At 41.7% G+C, this 19,335-nt stretch overlaps 1 protein-coding gene across 2 annotated transcripts in view; it reads left to right on the forward strand.

Annotated features, from left to right (window-relative positions):
• Positions 1-19,335, forward strand: part of arhgef39 (Rho guanine nucleotide exchange factor (GEF) 39) — a 104,669-nt gene that overhangs the window by 68,443 nt on the left and 16,891 nt on the right. For both annotated transcript variants that reach the window (XM_083934734.1, XM_083934733.1), the window contains exons 6-8: positions 3,886-3,956; positions 6,853-6,981; positions 18,772-19,001. In XM_083934734.1, coding sequence (XP_083790860.1) covers positions 3,886-3,956; positions 6,853-6,981; positions 18,772-19,001 — 430 coding nt within the window. The remainder of the gene's footprint in view (positions 1-3,885; positions 3,957-6,852; positions 6,982-18,771; positions 19,002-19,335) is intronic.

Here is a 19,335-nt window from a genome sequence, read left to right on the forward strand (position 1 = left end):
GCTTTGAGTGCAGACCACCAGAGGAGCACTAGAGTCAATAAACTTCAAAATGTTACCAAACACTTAACTATAGCAACCTACCCACACCAAACTGTCACCCGGTCTCACCTCAGCAACCTTCAATCCAGTAGCAAAATAAGAGCTGGACTGAAAAAGCAAGCCAAAGAAAGGAACTTTTAAACAGTGAGATGTTTTGAGTATTACAGTGAGACCTTTTGGTCAGTATGTACACCCAGCATTACACCTTACCCAAAGTAGTCTTTCAAATACTTAACACAATTAGTATCAGTGTTCAAAAGTTCAACCAAGTCCTACATTATGCAGCAGCTAGATAACACTGACCCACAAAATGCCCTACCTTTTCAGAATTACAGCTACCCATAACACAATGAATGAGAATTACACATACGGTCAACCAAAGGTAGCACCCAAAAAGTCCCTCCAAACACAAGGCTCACTAGCCAATCAAGTTGATCCAAGACAACACAAAGGAAAACAAAGCTACAAAAAACAGTGTTAGCTCATGCCTGATGAGCTAATGCTTTCCACCAAATTGCTAGACGTAAAGATACAACAATCAACATTTAAAGAGAACCAATTCGGTCACTATTATACAACCCCAGTTGTAGGGGTGGGCAATATGGTCATAATATCATAACACGTTTTTGTTTTTTTTACAGTAAAATCACAATCACGATTTTACAACAGGGTATTAGGGCCAAGTATGAAAAACAAAAATGCGTACTAGGGGGAGGGGGGTAATATTTCGAGAAAATGTTGCAGATCTATGAGATTAAAATGTCAAATCTACGAGAAAAAAACTTGCAGATTTACAAGTTTAAAACTAGCAAATCTATGTGACAAACTTGCAAATTTATGAGTTTAAAAACTAGGAAATCTGCAAGAATAAAAAATAAAAAAAATTCATTAGATTCAAAGTCAGAAAATAGTGTTTTATTTTTCTCCTCAAGTGTTTGGATTTACGGTCAATGTATCTTTGGGGTCCGTGTATTAGGATCACAAAAATTAAAATTACTAAAAGAGAAAACAACTTTTTTCATATTCTCTGACTGGAAGTTTCCATTTCCACAGTAAAGCAGCTGTGAGGACGGAGCTGTGTCAAGTTTTTTCTAGTAGATTTGCTAGTTGTTCATCTCTTTTGTCATAGATTTACAATTTAAATCTCAGAAATCTGCGAGATTTTTCTCTTTTGGCTCTAATACGCCGTCGTATGATCTTATCAAGGTTTTTCTACATTGATTTTTAATTATTTTGCAAGTTATTGAACAGTGAAACCAAAGTATTTCCCTATGTGAAAACATAGCCCTAAAAGAAAAAATATATAACTAAGCGTTTAGGCCAAAGAACCTTTCTGAACAGATTTGAATCAGTTTGTGCAATTTTGCCAACTTGTGCCAAATACAATGGACAAAACGCTGCCTAAAGCTACCTGTTGCCTCTGCTGGCTGTGGTGAGTAGTGTTATTTTTGACGGCCTGTTTTACTTTTAGTCTAGTCTAGTTTTAGTCGACTAAAAGTCTGAGCATTTTAGTCTAGCCTTAGTCGACTAAAAGTCTGAGCATTTTAGTCTAGTTTTAGTCGACTAAAAGTCTGAGCATTTTAGTCTAGTTTTAGTCGACTAAAAGTCTGAGCATTTCAGTCTAGTTTTAGTCGACTAAAAGTCTGAGCATTTTAGTCTAGTTTTAGTCGACTAAAAGTCTGAGCATTTTAGTCTAGTTTTAGTCGACAAAAACGTATGACATTTTAGTCTAGTTTTAGTCAAAGAAAATTGTATATTAGTCTCTTTTTAGTGATGCAATTATATTTAATCAATATAATAAAAGTACCTAGTAGTATTGACGAAACCAACATTTTCTTTTAGCCAAATCCATGCAGATATCTTTAGTTTACATGCATGTACAGGTCTAGAATAAGTAATACAATTTATGTTGATGCCAAATTAAGTTCAGTGTTATTTGCTCTGTGCAATACAAAACTAGTGAAAGTATTTGGCCAACAAGGGGAAGTTTAGTGCACTTATAGAGTAAGTCAGTCAGGTAGGAACTAAAAACACACTTTACACTCTCTCACAAATAAATACACATACACACGCTAGCCACGTGTGCGCGCACACACACACGCTAGTCTGCTTGCATTAACCCAAACAGAAAACAGTCTACTTACCAATTGTCAAAGCTTTCCAAACAAGCAGATAGTAGAACAAGATCAGAGACTAATAGCTCAGCCTAAAAAGTACACAGCACACAGCTGGACCAAATCACCTAATCAGTATGTGCAATCATAAGCATGTGCCTGTTTGTACCTAAGGCACAAACAAACTTACCAACAAAACAAACTGAACAGACAAGGCCCCATTTGTTACAACTCGGCTCCTAGACTACACAAAGGATGGGAGACCGGACGACTTTCCCGTCTTAAATTAAAAACCCTCGCAGAGTCGTGTAATTGTGACTTAATAACATTTCATAAAATTCTGAAGCAGTGGATAAAATCTTGTGGCAGCAGGCTGTAGAGAGAATGGGAAGGCTATCCATTCATAAAACACAAATTATTTAATTAGTGTTGACATGTAAAGTGTATTTTGAAAATCCTATTTTCAGCCATGTTTTTGTTTGAATTATTTATATATAGCTTTTTTCCTATGATGATATGGTCCATTATCTTAATGGTTTGTCTCAAATCTTGATTCATTCATTGATAGCCCCTGGATGGAAAATTAGTCAAAGTTTCATTTATTACAAGCAATGTGTCTGAAGAGGGCTCAGAAAACCAGTAGAGCTCTAAACAGGTTACAGCTTTATCTGTCAGAGGTTGTCACCATTAACTCTACTTCAAAGCAAAACTCTCTCCAGCTGGAGCATTCAGGAGCTTAACCGTATTAGACTCTATAAAATATGAATGTAGTCTTTCTGAAAAGCCAATATGAAGCTCAATCTTGGTGGCTCCAGCCGACGGCAACTTGGCAGTTCCTGGCTCTGCGTGATTCGGGTCTAATCAGAAGTGGTCAAAGAGGTGGAGCTTGTATGGAGCTGAGGCTGGTCGAATGAAGTCTACACAAGTGCGGTTCCATTAGGGTCGAATACCCGGAATGAGGTGGATTTCGCTGAAACACCCCAATTTGCATGTGAGTCGCGTAAGCGGCCGATTGTTGTCCGTCTCACAGAGCAGGGACGTTTTTCTCATGTTGGTAAACACACAGAATTGTTGGCGAGAACAAAACCATGAATCAGAGGACTAGTATGTTATTTTCTAATTGTTCGAAGGCACAAACGTTTGAAATGTACCAGCCGCCAAACATCAGGTGATCCAGTTTTGACTGCACTTTTGGGAAGCTGTCAAATTGTCCATCTTTATATACACTCTATGGGTTACACTCCTAAGTGGGGCCCAAGGACTCTTTGCTGACTCCCCAAAACCTCCTATACACAGGAAATATGAAGAAAACAGTAAATCCAGGCAGAGGGCAGGGCCTCTGCAGACATAAACATCGCCACACACTTCTAGTGGCTCATAAGTGATGACTGAGAGTTTATTTTTGCGTCTGAGTCTGTAGATTGTTTTTAGCGAAATCCTTTACACCTGTAAATCAGACTATATGTACTGTACATTTTCTAGCCTGTTAGATTGCATTTTGTAAGGCCCCGCTGTTGTTTTCCTGCATCCAATCTACTGTGACAAGAAGAACGTACTGTTCAACAGTGGCTGTAGCTCTGGTAGCGCTTGGGCTGCATGAGTAACGTCAGATGGAAATGAAAAGCTTGTCTCACTCACTTTCAAGTGTTCGTTGTTCCAGTTAACACCTTTTCTAGTGATATTTTTTGATGGGGATCATACAGTGACCTTTTTTATTTCTGTTTTCTCACAGGTATAAACATTTCCTACAGGATCTGACTGGCAACACGAGTCCAGACAACCCAGAGTTTCAGCAGTTGTCAAGTAAGCATCTTTTCGGATCATGCTGCTGCCTTAACAATCATTTTACTGCATCTCAAGGGGGAAAAAAATGCAGATTAAAGACTGTGCTTTTATGGTGGAGCAATGTGTCTGGAGCAAATTTGCACAAGCGTGAAGCTGAGGCTGATGTTTGCTAGCGACAGCAACCTAACAACTAGTACAAGCGTGTGCTGATGTGCTTTGCATCACTTGTCGAAGACTTTAGGCTCACTCATGGGGGAACTCTTCCTACCTGTGGCAAGCAGTTCAGAGCGCCAGAGAGTTAAGTAAAGCTGTACAAATACAGAATGTAAGGCCAGTCCTAGAACAGCAGGAAAACAAAACCAAACAATACAAAAACCTGCAAAGACTTTCATTTCAGCAGTCAGACTCTGTCATAGTGAAAGACAGCCCTCATTATCTCCAATTGAGGAACAAAGGGAAGTGCTCTCTTTCCCTTTCATTCCTCATTTGTTGTTATTGTCACAGCGCTGCTCGGCTAGCAGAGAAAATGAAAGCCAGGCAAAGCTCAATATGCGTGTAAGTTCCAGTTCGATGTGGATTTTGACATAATTAATTGGGAGCGGATCAGAGGATATTAAGCGGGAGCTATATTAATAAAAAAATCTTCAACATCAACACGAATCCCGATAATGACTAATTTTGGTCGTCAAATAAACAGCGAATCTGACTCAAGTGTGAATGTACACAAGGAATTATTTATGTGTATCAATTAAAATCTCATTGCTGGTGTGCTGCCTTTGCTTACAAATTAAAACAGCCCCTGACTCTAAGATGAAGGTACATTTCTAAATGTGCTCCACCATCGCCTCTTCCTCTTCTCATTAGAGATCCTTTTATAAAGTGTGTGTGTGTGTGTGTGTGTGTGTGTGTGTGTGTGTGTGTGTGTGTGTGTGTGTGTGTGTGTGTGTGTGTGTGTGTGTGTGTGTGTGTGTGTGTGTGTGTGTGTGTGTGTGTGTGTGTGTGTGTGTGTGTGTGTGTGTGTGTGTGTGTGTGTGTGTGTGTGTGTGTGTGTGTGTGTGTGTGTGAATGTCCTATAGTCAGCATGGTTTGTATTGTAAAGGGAATTATTTAAAAAAGAAATTCCAGACAAATCACATTGTATATGATTAAGCAAACTAGCAGATAGAATCACAAGGTTTTTTGTTGTTTTCTCCTGTTGTGCTGCTCAGTGTCAGTTTGCTCTTCCTCTTCTTTGTCTCCCCCCCCACACACACACACCCCACACCCCCCAGCTCTCCTTTTTCCCCTCGCAGTGCATTCTGGCTGGATTTAATTGTTGTAATTGCAGTGCTTCAGGGGTTTTCATCAGCCCGCTTTAATACGACACTAATGCCCGACTCCGCTGTAGTAACCATAACCAAGGCCGACCTGATGCAACTCTCAAACTCCGTCAGATTTAACAACAACAGTTAACAGGCCTCGTGCCGTGGTCAAACACAGTCTAAATAGTGAATAAACGAAATAAAAAGCTGTAAGAAGTGGAAGATGGCTTCAGAATATCTAATGGGCTGGATGTATTATTAATGCCTCGGCCGGAACTCAGCCCAAGAATACTGTAATTAGGAGTTGTTGTTTTTCTAAAGCAGGCAATGGAAAAATATTCCAAACACGTACAACAAAGGGAAAAAGTCTACACGGATGCCTTGTTTGGTTTACATTGTAATTGTTGTGAAGTTAAGCGAGCCAATTAGGCCGTGATTATTTTAGTGTAGACAAGTCGCCCTGAGGATCAAGTTCATCCGCTGAGTTTCAGTGCTCGGAACAAAAGCAGGAAAGTTGAGCTTGAAATTAGAATCCATCTGTTTGTTGTTATTTTGGACGCGTTAATGATGTAGTTTCTAAATGTTTACAGCAATTATTAGAGCTGGCACAGTAATTGGATGCTTCTGGGTTTTTTTATGTTTCGCCTATTTGTTCTGGTAAGACTTTAAAGCTTTGTGCAAAAAAAAAGTTTGTGAAAGAGTTCTTTACATGCAGGTACTTTAGATTTGGCAGTTGATCGTTCGATTACAACAAGACTCTGAAAAACTGACTCAATCCGGTAGGCTACTGTGTGCGTTATTTCCGTTTGCTTCTAACCTTGTTTCCGTGTGTTGGGGATGTTTTACTTTGCTTTGTGCCTCATTATTATATAGCCTATTTATTTCACTTTCAGACCACAGAAAAAGTTCTAAGTTTAGATTAAGAAACTATGACGAGGCAGCGGAATTAATGTGTGTCTTGCTCAGTATGTGACATGCACAAACATCTAGGCCTTACATGCAACGATTCCTAGTTTAATGGACCTTAATGAAGATTACTGGTCTACCAGGAAAATTCTAAGTCGGGGGCACCCCTATTAAACTCTCTAATATCAGCGTCTGCCCCAAAATCCACTATTAATCAGCTGTAAAGAGGATCAGGGGTGGGCTCAGAAAAGGTCGTATGTAGAAGGAGATACATTCAGAAGGCCATCCTTATTGACTGTCCGTACATATACTTATTAAAAGGAATGCACTAAATAATAATCACGTATCTGTTACTACAGAAATTACGTACGGAGCAATGAAGGCAATCAGCTGACCGGTAGTATAAGAGCAATAAAATCAGCCTAGAGAGAAGGGTCATGGTTGTGAATGGGTCCCAAAACACAGGACTTTCCCATCTGGGGACCAGTGTTCATGTTCTGGAAGTACTAACCCAAACTACAGCCTTTTTTTCTAATCTTTACCAGGTCGTTTGGGTGCCTAAACTTAACTGTCCCTATTACTTACCAGTCACTGTTTCAGGGCGTTGAATAAAACATCATATTTCGTAAGATATCATACGTACCCATTGGTGAGAGTATGTGGAAATTGTGTGCTTATTTGTGTGTGTGTATGTGTGTTTCCTTTAGGGGCAGTGACGGCGATATGCGAGGTGTCCCAGCGTATCCAGAAAAATATGCGGTGCCATGAGAACCACCTGCAGCTTTGCCGGGTGCAGAAACTGCTGAAGGGGCGAAAGACGAAGGTGTCTGCTGCAGGTTAGAGCCTCTGATCACATATTCGTTTCATCCCAACCCCAAAGGAAACCACCTCCTTCTTCTCTTTACCTCTTTCTGCTTCTATTGCTCTATGTCCTTTGGGACACTCTGGGGTAGAGGGAGAAGCAAGGGTAGTATAAACTAAAATAATAATGTGTTAAGTATGGAGGCACGTGGCTGGATTGCTTTTAATCAGCGGTATTCATTGAACATTGTGCAGGAAACTGAAGTATTTTGCACATCACACTAAGCACACTGTATTACTAGAGTGTTGCTGCTAACTGTTAGTGAGTGGATGTGCTTTTCCCCTTCATCCTGCCTTCACTCTTGCTAATTTATTCCCTTCTTCCATTGTTGTTCCCTCTCTACTTGTGGAGCGGTGGCCCTTTTCTTCCTGCCACTCCCCCTCCTGTTGTTTGTCTGGCCTCCTCGTTGCTCCGCTCACCCTGCCAACCTCCCCCAGGACCAATTAGAGCCCAGCCTCATCTTGCGGACCAGCAGATAAAAAGGAAGCCAAAGTGTGTGTGTGTGTGTGTGTGTGTGTGTGTGTGTGTGTGTGTGTGTGTGTGTGTGTGTGTGTGTGTGTGTGTGTGTGTGTGTGTGTGTGTGTGTGTGTGTGTGTGTGTGTGTGTGTGTGTGTGTGTGTGTGTGTGTGTGTGTGTGTGTGTGTGTGTGTGTGTGTGTGTGTGTGTTGGATATGAGTGAATGCATTTGCGCACATAGCCACGTATGTGTGTTTTTTTGCTTGGATATGCAGGCTTTTTTTTTTTAATGTGTGTATATCCGGATGTGTTAGTGAAGGCCGGGAGTGAGCGCTGAATAGCAGCTCATCTCTCTAATGCCAATGTGGGAAGTTTCAAAAGCTTCCTCTCATCCAAGTTCTCAGGCCCTCGCAACTCCGCCGGCTTCCTTTCCAGCTAATAAAGCTCCGGTCCCACCAGGCAGACTTCAGAGCAACAGCAGCACCACCACCCCGCCCCACAACCCCACGCCGACCCATTCTCCTCCCTCCCCACCAACACCACCTCTAATGTGGGTAAAAGAAAAGCGCTCTGCCTTTTACAGATGAGAGGCGTCGAAGCCCCTCAAACATATTAAGTAGCTCTGTAGGAGATGAGGGGGGCGATTGTGAGACACAAAGGCTGAATCAATGGGACATCGATACAGCAGACAGTTGGCCTGTTTCTCTGGGAAGCTGCATATTTGTGTCTGTATGCCTTTTCCTTCAATTTAAAACAAAGACGTCTCACATTTTCTATCTTGTTTCACATGGATTTTTTTCTAATGTATGTCCCTTTATGTTCTTGACTGATGCACCTCATTTAAAAAAATAATAATTCTCAGGTGTCTTGAGGTCAATCAGACTCAATAAAATAAGCGTGATTGTACGTTTTAAAACAAACTTAGGTGGTTCCAGTTTCTCCAATATGAGGATTTACTGCTTGTCTCTGTTTTAATATCATTATAACCCGAATATGTTTGGGTTTCAGACAGTAGATCAGATCAAAGAAACATTTTGGAAGCACCAGTTGGAAATTGTATCTGTTCTATTTTACAAATACAGTACCAACAGATAACTTTTCGGTTTTAACTCATCATTTTTTATAGTAAATGTTGATTTCACAATGTAACGGCTATAGAATGACACCACCAGCATTTAGATTGGTTCCCTATAAGACTTGTTTTAACCGCCTGCCACCGGTTACAAACTCCTGACATAATGACAACAAAGGGAGAGGAAAGAGCCTGAGGAGTGACTGTACTTATGAAGGTAATACAATTAGAACACAGAGGCTTCTTAGTCTGAACAAAGACAGCAAACTTTTTCCTTTCACATCGTCAAGAGATGCACATTACAGCTTCACTACGTCAGAGAATCAGAAATACTTTACTTCCTTTCTTCCTTTCATACTATCTCTAGACATAACTTTACAACACATCACTGATTACCAGAGAGAGGAAAGTCAATGAAACAGCTTACAACTCAATTAAATGGTGACCGTAGCTATCATCAGGTAGGCCAAATCAGTCAGTAAAGCCTGCCTACTGTAATACCTTGCTTTATCAGAGCACTGAAATTTGCTTTAGTGGTTCAAATTGGGATTCATACACTTTTGTCATGCTTTGGACTGTAGCCAGTCTGCTAGCTTTAGCCATGTTATTAAAATTATGAACAAGTAACTGATGGATCCAGTGACCGGAGGGTCACCATCTCCATTGTTCAGTTTGTGTGGAAACAAATGGAGAAACTTTGGAAGAGGCCCAATTTGGCTTCACAGCTTTTCACAGTTTGATCCCATGGCAAGATGATCTCTAATATGGGAATGTAACTAGCTGCTAGCAAGTCACACACACACATTCTGTCAAATTTGGTGCAGATTTTGAGTCGGCTGTGATTTCTGACATTGGTATTGGTTTCACAACATGGGTTATTAAATAGGTAATCAAAATAATCAGTTGTTGCAGCTGTAGTGGGCTTTGGAAATTAGCAGAAGCTAATAATGCTGTGATTAATTGGTTAATTTAGGGCACATTTTCTGTAAACATTATAATATATATATGTGTTATATATTTTTTTTTACAGAAAATGTGTTATATACTGTACATATATAAAGTTTATATAGACATATATGTATGTATGTATGAATGTATGTATCTAGCACATTTTCTGTAAAAAAATGTATTAATTTTTTTTACAGAAAAATGTGTTAGGTACGGCTTACTGTTCATAAATATATATATATATGCGTATATATAAATATATATGTATATAAAGGTATATATATATATATATATATATATATATATGTATCTCATCTCATCCCATCTTCAACCGCTTATCCGGGGTCGGGTCGCGGGGGCAGCGGCTCTAGCAGGGGACCCCAAACTTCCCTATCCCGGGCCACATTAACTAGCTCTAACTGGGGGATCCCGAGGCTTTCCCAGGCCAATGTGGAGATATAATCTCTCCACCTAGTCCTAGGTCTTCCCAAGGCCTCCTCCCCAGGAGGCATCCTTACTAGATGCCCGAACCACCTCAATTGGCTACGTTCAACGCAAAAGAGCAGCGGCTCTACTCCGAGTTCCTCACGGATGGCTAAACTTCTCACCCTTTCTCTAAGGGAGACTCCAGCCACCCTCCTGAGAAAACCCATTTCGTCCGCTTGTACCCGCGACCTTGTTCTTCCGGTTATGACCCAGCTTTCATGACCATAGGTGAGGGTAGGAACAAAGATTGACCGATATATCGAGAGCTTTACCTTCCGGCTCAACTCTCTTTTCGTCACAACAGTGCGGTAGAGCGACTGCAACACCGCCCCCGCTGCTCTGATTCTCCGGCCAAACTCACGCTCCATACTTCCCCTCACTCGTGAACATGATCCCGAGGTTCTTGAACTCCTTCACTTGGGGTAAGGACTCATTCCCTACCTGGAGTAAGCAATCCACTGGTTTCCCGCTGAGAGCCATGGCCTCAGATTTAGAGGTGCTGATCCTCATCCCAGCCGTTTCACATTCAGCTGCGAACCGATCCAGTGAGTGTTGAAGGTCACTGACTGAGATGCCATCAGGACCACATCATCTGCAAAAAGCAGAGACGAGACCCTCAGCCCACCGAACTGCAACCCCTCCCCACCACGACTACGCCTCGATATCCTGTTCGTGATTTACACGGACAGGATATCGAGGCGTAGTCCGGTGACAAAGCGCACCCCTGGCAGAGGCCAACCCCCACTGGGAACGAATCCGACGTACTGCCAAGGATCTGGACACAGCTCTCGCTTTGGGTGTACAGAGATAGGATGGCCCACAGAAGTGACCCTCTCACCCCATAGTCCCGCAGCACCTCCCACAGTATCTCCTGAGGGACCCGGTCATATGCCTTCTCCAGATCCACAAAGCACATGTAGACTGGATGGGCATACTCCCAGGCCTCCTCCAGCATCCTTGCGAGAGTAAAGAGTTGGTCCGTTGTTCCACGTCCAGGACGGAATCTGCATTGTTCCTCTTCAATCTGAGGTTCGACTATAGGACGAACCCTCCTTTCCAGCACCTTGGAGTAGACTTTACCAGGGAGGCTGAGTAGTGTGATACCCCTGTAATTGGCACACACCCTCTGGTCCCCCTTTTTAAATAGGGGAACCACCACCACGGTCTGCCACTCCCTTGGCACTGTCCCAGACTTCCACGCAATGTTGAAGAGACGTGTCAACCAAGACAGCCCCTCCAAACCCAAAGCTTTCAGCTTTTCTGGATGAATCTCATCAATCCCTGGGGCTTTGCCACTGTGGAGTTGTTTGACTACCTCAGTGACTTCCGCCAGAAATATTGACAATGATTCCCCATCAACCTCCAGCTCTGCCTCTACAAAAGAGGTCGGATTAAGGAGTTCCTCAAAGTGCTCCTTCCACCGCCCGATTACCTCATCCGCTGAGGTCACCAGCCTCTCGTCCTTACTGTAAACAGCTTGGACGGTTCCCCGTGTCCCCCTCCTGAGGTGTTGAATGGCTTTCCAGAAACACCTTGGTGCCGCCCGAAAGGCCTTCTCCATGACTTCTCCGAACTCCTCCCACACTAGCTGCTTTGCCTCTGACACAGCAGAGGCTGCAGCCCTTCTGGCCCGTCGGTACCTTGCAACTGCCTCCGGAGCCTTCTGGGATAACATATCCCAGAAGGCCTCCTTCCTCAGTCGGACATGTATCTATATAGATATTTATATATATTAGTGGTGGAACGGTTCACAAAATCCACTTTTTGGTTCATATCACGGTTTCGGGTCACGGTTTTTCGGTTCGGTTGTTTTTTCTATTTCTTTTAGGTTCTAAAAATACCATGTATCAGATCTGTAGCCTAATAATTAGATTATTTTATTAATCAGATATTCTTAAGGACATGTCATGCAATCATGCAAAAACTGAAATAATGAGGCAGCTTGTTTAGGGATTACTGTAACAATCTTAAATCAAAGTGAAGTGAGATTTTGAAACAGTAGGAGAGACATTGCTGCATTTACGCATTTATATATTTAGTTGGCAAAAAGGTAAACAATTGTTTGCCTTCTAGGTAAGAATATAAACACTTTTACATTATCAAATCTTAGAAAAAATTAAGCAAAAAGGGTTTTCTTTCACTAAAATACGCACAAACAGCAATCACTGAACTGACTGAAATAGGCTACATCAGGTCTTTTCAATTAATTTGGAATTGGGGCAGAAATTTTCCAAAATGAGGGGCCGGGAAAATATGAGCATCACAATAATGGATATTGTAAAACAATGCAGCAACATAGGAGTGCATATATTGTCTTTATTTTATCAATGTAAATATTAGTCATGACCTCAAAGTGCAACAAGCTTGTCAAAAAACAATCCTTGTTAAATGAACAAACCTGTTAACCAGAGGTTTTCACTCAATTATTGGACTAAAGTAAAGTTTGAGGCTCTTGTCCTTTACGTGAGTATTTTATTTACATGCTACTTAATTCTTCTACTCCACTACAAATCAGAGGAAATATTCTATTTTTTACTGCACTGCATTTATCTGATTACTTCAGTTACTAGTTACTTTACCAGGCTGACAAGCACATATGAAACATTAGTTTATTCATCAAAAACTGGAATGACACAAATGAACGTAACATAAATGCTGAGTAGCATGATTTTTCTGAAAATGCCATCTCAACCCATCCGCTTTACACTCAGATATGGCTGCAGAGTTAACACAGGCGTCACAGTGAGGGAAACAAAAACTTCTCAGTCCATTCTCCAACCTTCCTTTTTTCAGAGCAGAAAGAGACATTAATGTGTTGATTTAACCACGGATTTAACCAGACAGAAACAAACAAACAGAGCGGAGCTTAGCGAGCTGCTTCCAAGAGGATTAAAAACCCACAAAGAAGAGCGTAGCGAGAGCTCAGCGAGAGCGTGCGCAGTGGGGACGTGCGTAGCGGGAACGTGCGTAGCGGAAATGTGCGTAGCGGAAATGTGCGTAGCGTTATGGCTGCACACCTACAGGGAGAGCATGGGGCAAGTCTACCAGCGTGCAGAGATGTAGCGCTGAGACGTAGCGCTGAGACGTAGCGCTGAGACGTAGCGCTGAGACGTAGCGCTGAGACGGACACAAGAGAGGACAGCGGTCATGAAGGCTTACACTACGTTGCACCTCATAAACCGAACAATTCTCTATGTATATGTATATTGTCACACAAAGCCCAATCCCGGGGAAACCAATCTTATTTTAAAGGCTCACATTCGCATCTAGGGCTTCCGAGGCTTGGCTGCCGGTGCGTATAAGTTTCAGAGTGAGAAAACTTTGATCTGCCAGGCTAACAGGTAAAGAGTGTTTGCTCAGCTGTTGCTTCATCAGCCTCCTCTGATGCCTGTCACTTGGATAGCTCGCCCTCCACCGTCCGACACTGGTTAGCGTTGGGACTCCATTGACAGTTCATTTGTATACATTTATGACACGGACAATAACTTGAAAACAACAAATCGGGCATCCTTCTCTCGCAGCGCTTACATAGCTGATCTGAATCATCCTCTTAATGACTCCGGTCCAACTCTCCAACCAACCGAGTCCTTTTGAGTGGGTAATCCACCGCCTTGCAGGACAGCCAATAGGAAGATAGTATGTCGTGATAATATCCCTATCTAATTAAAGGTTGAATATGTAGAATCTTTATAAAAAGCTATAGTTTAAAAAACACCCACCCACAGAGTGTTTTGAGGGGTACAGAATGAAAGTATTGCTTTTCCATAAAAACTATATTTAGTCTGAATTAATATTTAAAAAAAATTTGATGGGTTTGACAATGACTTTCTCTCCCGTTGTGTTTCCATGGTAGCAGCCAATAGCATTGTGCGTTGCTGGTTGCCAGGGTTGATTGTTGTTGGGTGCAGCTACTGTAGGCTGGCACTGGGTGAAATGGAGTTTGACAATCCTGCAGTTGCTTTGGAGCCTCAGTGAAGGGGGCATTATTTGTCCCAGCAGCTGAGTGATCGGAGACGGGCAAAAACCAGAGTCAATATAGGCCAAGCATTCACTCCATGGACTGAGAGAAAGGAGAGAAACGCCATTCAAACGCACACCCAAATGGCTACGGTTCTCCTTGATCGCTAACATCACTTTCATCTTTACTTAGCTGGAACGGCTAATGCTAACTGCTAACGCTAACTGTAAGTCAAACTCCTCTGCAATACTTGTTTTATGGAGCGGTTTACTGGAGGGTTGGGTTCAAACAGACTCAAACAGACTCCAACCTTTAACACAAAATTACATATTCTGGTTTTTATACTCCTGAGTTCACTTTAAGCTTTAATAATTAATTTCTTAAATAAAATTCTAATTTTCACTGGACCTCATCTCTGGCCTCCACTTAAATGCCTCCAGTATTATGCAGTCATAAACAAAGTACAAGATGCCTGTTATCTCTCCAAAACAAGGATGCCAGACCTAACCCTCATTCTGCCACAGCAGCTGCCCCCTGCCTCTGTTATTCCTCTGGCCTCGAACACATGAGGGGGAACAGGATCCTTTGTAGATCAATCTTTATATCCTGCCCCACCTTCCTCAGCCCCCCGCTCGGTCCAGCCCAAAATACTTTGTAGTAGAGCAGAGGTGCTCTTTGACAAGGGAAGCTGAAAGGCCTGGACATGGAGAGGAGTGCTTGGCACTTCCTGCTCTTTGAACCTGCTGCTGCCTCAAAGCACTGTGTATGGTCAGATGTAAGCAGGGGGTCTGAAAAGAATGTGGTCCACAAAGAGACTTCTGCTCTCCCAGAGCATATCCAACCTCTCTGACTCTGTCAACTTTGTCTATCAGGGGGTCTGATAGGGGATATCTGATACAACTTTAAAGGTGAGGAAGACTGGCAGTGAATTGGGTTTGAATCCATTCTTAAAAACAAAAGAGTAAGAACATTATTTTTTTTTAAATTATTATTCTTACAAAAGATAGCAACTGTTTGGCATTTAAACCCATGATTCTTGTCCTTGTTATTCACCCAGATTACAAACCTCACCCACTAAACGGAAACCTCAGGACTGACTCCATAGGTGAAGACCTTTAACACGCACTTTCTGGTGAGATGTAGTTTGAATTGTGAAAGGAGCCCGAATATGTCTGTATAACCACTCCGCTCAATGTCTGACTGACTGAAATGTATCAGTTTCAGCACCCTGGACACTGGCAGCATTATGATACTTGAGCAAACATGGAACACATTACTGCTTATGCATAAATTAAATGTGATAACATTCTGTACACAGAATGATGATGTTTGATGTTACACATTTATTAAAATTTAACTGAAATGTTTGTGTGTATATATTTCTACAGCAAACATACCTGTATCAGCTTTTTAAATCACTGGTCCTGCAGGCTTGGACACCCTACATTTACAACCCCAATTCACATAGAGTTTGGATGTTGTGTAAAACGTAAATAAAAACAGAATACAATGATTTGCAAATCCTTTTAAACCTACATTCAACTGAATACACTACAAAGACAAAATATTTAATGTTCAAACTAATAAACTTTATTGTGTTGTTTTTTTTCAAAAAATTCCCTCATTTTCAATTTTAAGTTCTGCATTATGTTCCAAAGTAGCTGGAACAGGGGCAACAAAAGACTGGGAAAGTAGAGGAATGAAACTAATGAAACAACTGTTTGGAACATTCCACAGGTTAAAAACAGGTGAGAGTCATTATTGGGTATAAAAGTGGCTTCTCCCAAAAGTTCAGTGGTTTGCAAAGAAAGGATGGGGCGAGGTTCACCACTTTGTGAACAACTGTGTGAACAAATACTCCAACAGTTTAAAAACAAGGTTTCTCAACGTACAATCTTAAGGAATTGAGGGATTTCATCATCTCCAGTCCATAATATCATTAAAAGATTTAGAGAATCTGGAGAAATCTCTGCACATAAGTGATAAGGCGGAAAACCAACACTGAATGCCTGTGACCTTCGACCCCTCAGAGTGCACTGCATTAAAAACTGACATCACTCTGTAAAGGCTATAACCACGTGGGCTCGGGAACACTTCTGAAAACCACTGTCAGTTAACACAGTTCATCTCTGCATCTACAAGTGCAGTTAAAACTCTACCATGCAAAGGTAAAGCCATATATCAACAACACCCAGAAACACCGTCAGCTTCTCTGAACCCTAGCTCATCTGAGATGGACTGATGTAACGTGGAAAAGTGTGCTGTGGTCTGACGAGTCCACATTTACATTTGAAATCATGAACTTGTCAGTAAGGACCGACGCTGAAATCATCAGACAAATTCAAAGAACAAGAGACTCTGCTGTTTATGATCGAATTAAGGATGGGCTTGGTCGGCACTGTGTAATTCTGTGTCATGTCACAGATGTTATCACATCTGCTCAGCTGCAGCATGTAAACATACCAGCAAATGTCACTCGGAGCAACGCAGGCATTCCATTGGAGTCTTCTTCCTGGCACTGGAGCGCCTCACATGCAGAATAGGGGCGTTTCGGTGAAGGACACCTGCCTTATTCCGAGTATTCAGCCCTAATGGAAACGTGCCTCATAGCTCTTAAAATGATCTTGACACACTACATTCAACTTAATGAAATGTCCTTTTTTTTTGCAATTATGAGGCCAGAGAATGCATTTGTACCAGAATATAGACCTTTCCTGTAACATGTCAGTTATCGCAGGGATAAAAGTCTCCGGTCTATCAGTTCACTGTGAAAGAGCTGAGAGATGGGTTTCATGAGGAAATCTCCTACTATAGTTGTCTTTTATTCAATACTGAGTGTTAAGATGATAGGTCTGACTGAGAGTAACAACGCGTTCAAATGTTGCTATCTGTCTTTAAAGAATCGTATAAGGCTCAATCAGGGTTTTATTTATATAATATTTAATAGAACGATCACATCCACTGCTCCAATCTCCACACAACACCTGAGAGACTCAGGGCGTGTGTCTCGACCATTACGTTTGAGACCCATGGCATTTTAAAAGCAATTTGACCCCCGCCTGGCCCCGCAACTTAATCTCATTGGGCTTGTCTGTAGCTGAAAATGTCCTTTCTGAGTCCCAGAGGCACAGCTCTGGCCACTCAGGCTAAATGCAATCACAGGCTACTGGCTTGGGCAATTACAAAAACACCCTGGACCCAGGCTGAATTTTTCATCTTATCTATCCAAATGTCAGCCTCTTGCTTATTAGCTATCATCACGCTGCTGCCAATCATGGTGAAAGAGATGAGAGCTTTCCTCACAGCCACACCCCGACGTGCCTACCTCCTACTGAGTCTGTCTTCGATTATCTTACGTCCAAATTTATCTTTTCAATTCAGCATGGCTTAGTTAGTCTCATTCATTTTATTCTCTGCAGTTCTGCAATCGGATTCTGAGGGCTCTATGATCTCTATGATCATATACTATTATTATTACCCATAGAAATGAATTCATGTTATTACCACATTTACACTGACACTAATGTTGATGTCAGTCTGAATGAAAGTGTTCTAGATGTGCGGTTCAAAAGCATTTGATCAAATCTCTTATTTTTCTTTCATGTTCTTGAAATTAAAATAATACGTCTATGAAGAGCTACAACTGAAATGCGTCTTTATCTGTTACGCAATGCAATGCAGTTTTGTAAGGTTCTGTGTAGTTCTGTGGTTTAAACAGTACCGATATGGACCTAATTCTGCGCTCTTGAGCATGTCAGAGGTGGTGAGCAGGGATTAACTTGTGACAGCAGTCTGGGTCAAATGGGGCAGTTCTGCGTGCTCAGCGGAGCTTGTCTTACACAGGTTTCCTGTATGGCAGCGGTAGAGGATGACCACTATATCATAATGCCCTTTGCACTCTACAAAAGGCAGAAGGGTTTCAGCTTTGGGGCTATGATTGTGTTGCACTAGTGATTTCTTCATCCAGTGCTTTATTATTTTCATTTTGTTTCCCACCACGGAGTTTCACCAGTGTATGCTTTTACTAGTAATGCTGCTGTGTAAATGTGTCGATCTGTAGCCATGTCCAGTCATAGACTGTGTAGTGTAAGCCACCCCTCGTCTTGTACTATTTAGCCTAAGACAAAACAATCAATGGACCAAATAGCATTCAGACTACACCCGCACTCCTACATGAATTGTTAGGTCTCTGTAAATCATGACTACGTCATAGAGTGTGGTGTTGACCTACTCCATATGTTTTAAGGAACATTTCTGCTCCATTTCGTGAGTAAATAGAGACGTACTTCATCGTTCTCAGCGTCTCTGCCCTCATGCTTTAATGTGTTCTTCATGTTGGAATGGACGTTGAGCAAAACATCCTCTAGAGGTCGTTCGATTCAAAAGTTACTCCAATAAAGTTTGAAAAAAAAAGAAGTTTATGACAACAACAAACATGGTGCCGGTGAAGTGACAAAATGTGCAGTGGAACAAAAAGGTTGTGCTTGGATATTTATCTACTGAGTTATTTTTGATGACTTGAGACCGCAGCCTGCTTGAGCAGTGCAACAACCATTTCACCTTCAGGTAACACTCATCGCGCATGTGGAAAAATCTGGGATTTATATAGTTAATTTATGTGTTGAATGATAAAGTAGAAATACTATTTTCACAGTGTTGTTTTAAGATTAACTTCTGCAGCCATAGCACAGCCCTAAAATGCCATCAGACCCCATCCATAGTTGGTTGGAAACCTTAAATGTCCATAAAAAGACACAACATCAGTCTCTGTGTCTGATATAAGATCCGTACCAGTTGTCTGGGATGATGATTGTTTCTGTTTTTTTCTGTTCTTCCTTTCCCAGGGAGGTGGTACATCCGTGAGGGCTGGCTGAAGGTGGTTCCTACTAAAGGTGCTGATGCTAAGCCCAAGATGTTCTTCCTGTTCTCCGACATGCTGCTGCAGGCAAAGCGCTGCAGCCCGCTGCAATTCAGCAACGGGGATAAGTTTGCTGGCCAGCACGCCTATCCCCTGAAGGACTGCACTGTGGAGAAGGTGTTTGGCCACACCAGGAGCCAGGGAGGCCTGCTCAGCGTGAGTGTTGTTCATGTGATTGTTCAGTTACCTTCCAAAATATTAGAGGGAACAGGAAGTTGGCCCGTTGCACAAAGCACCCTTTAGTCTTCTCCTTAAGGTTCCATTCAGATTATAAATCATACAATTACTCAATAGCGATTATAATGTGTGTATAACTTCAACACTGTAATGCAGTAAACATTTAATAATTGCGTAATTATTTATACTTTAAACTGCTTTAAACTGTAAGTATCAAGGTCAATTTAATATTTTGAATTAATTTAAAATCATACAAACAAATCTGGTGATTTGGTGACTTTGTTCATTCATAGAACCACGGTTATTACAGTAA

This window comes from Echiichthys vipera, assembly GCF_963691815.1.
Source record: "Echiichthys vipera genome assembly, chromosome: 20".
Classification (NCBI taxonomy): Eukaryota; Metazoa; Chordata; class Actinopteri; order Perciformes; family Trachinidae; genus Echiichthys; species Echiichthys vipera.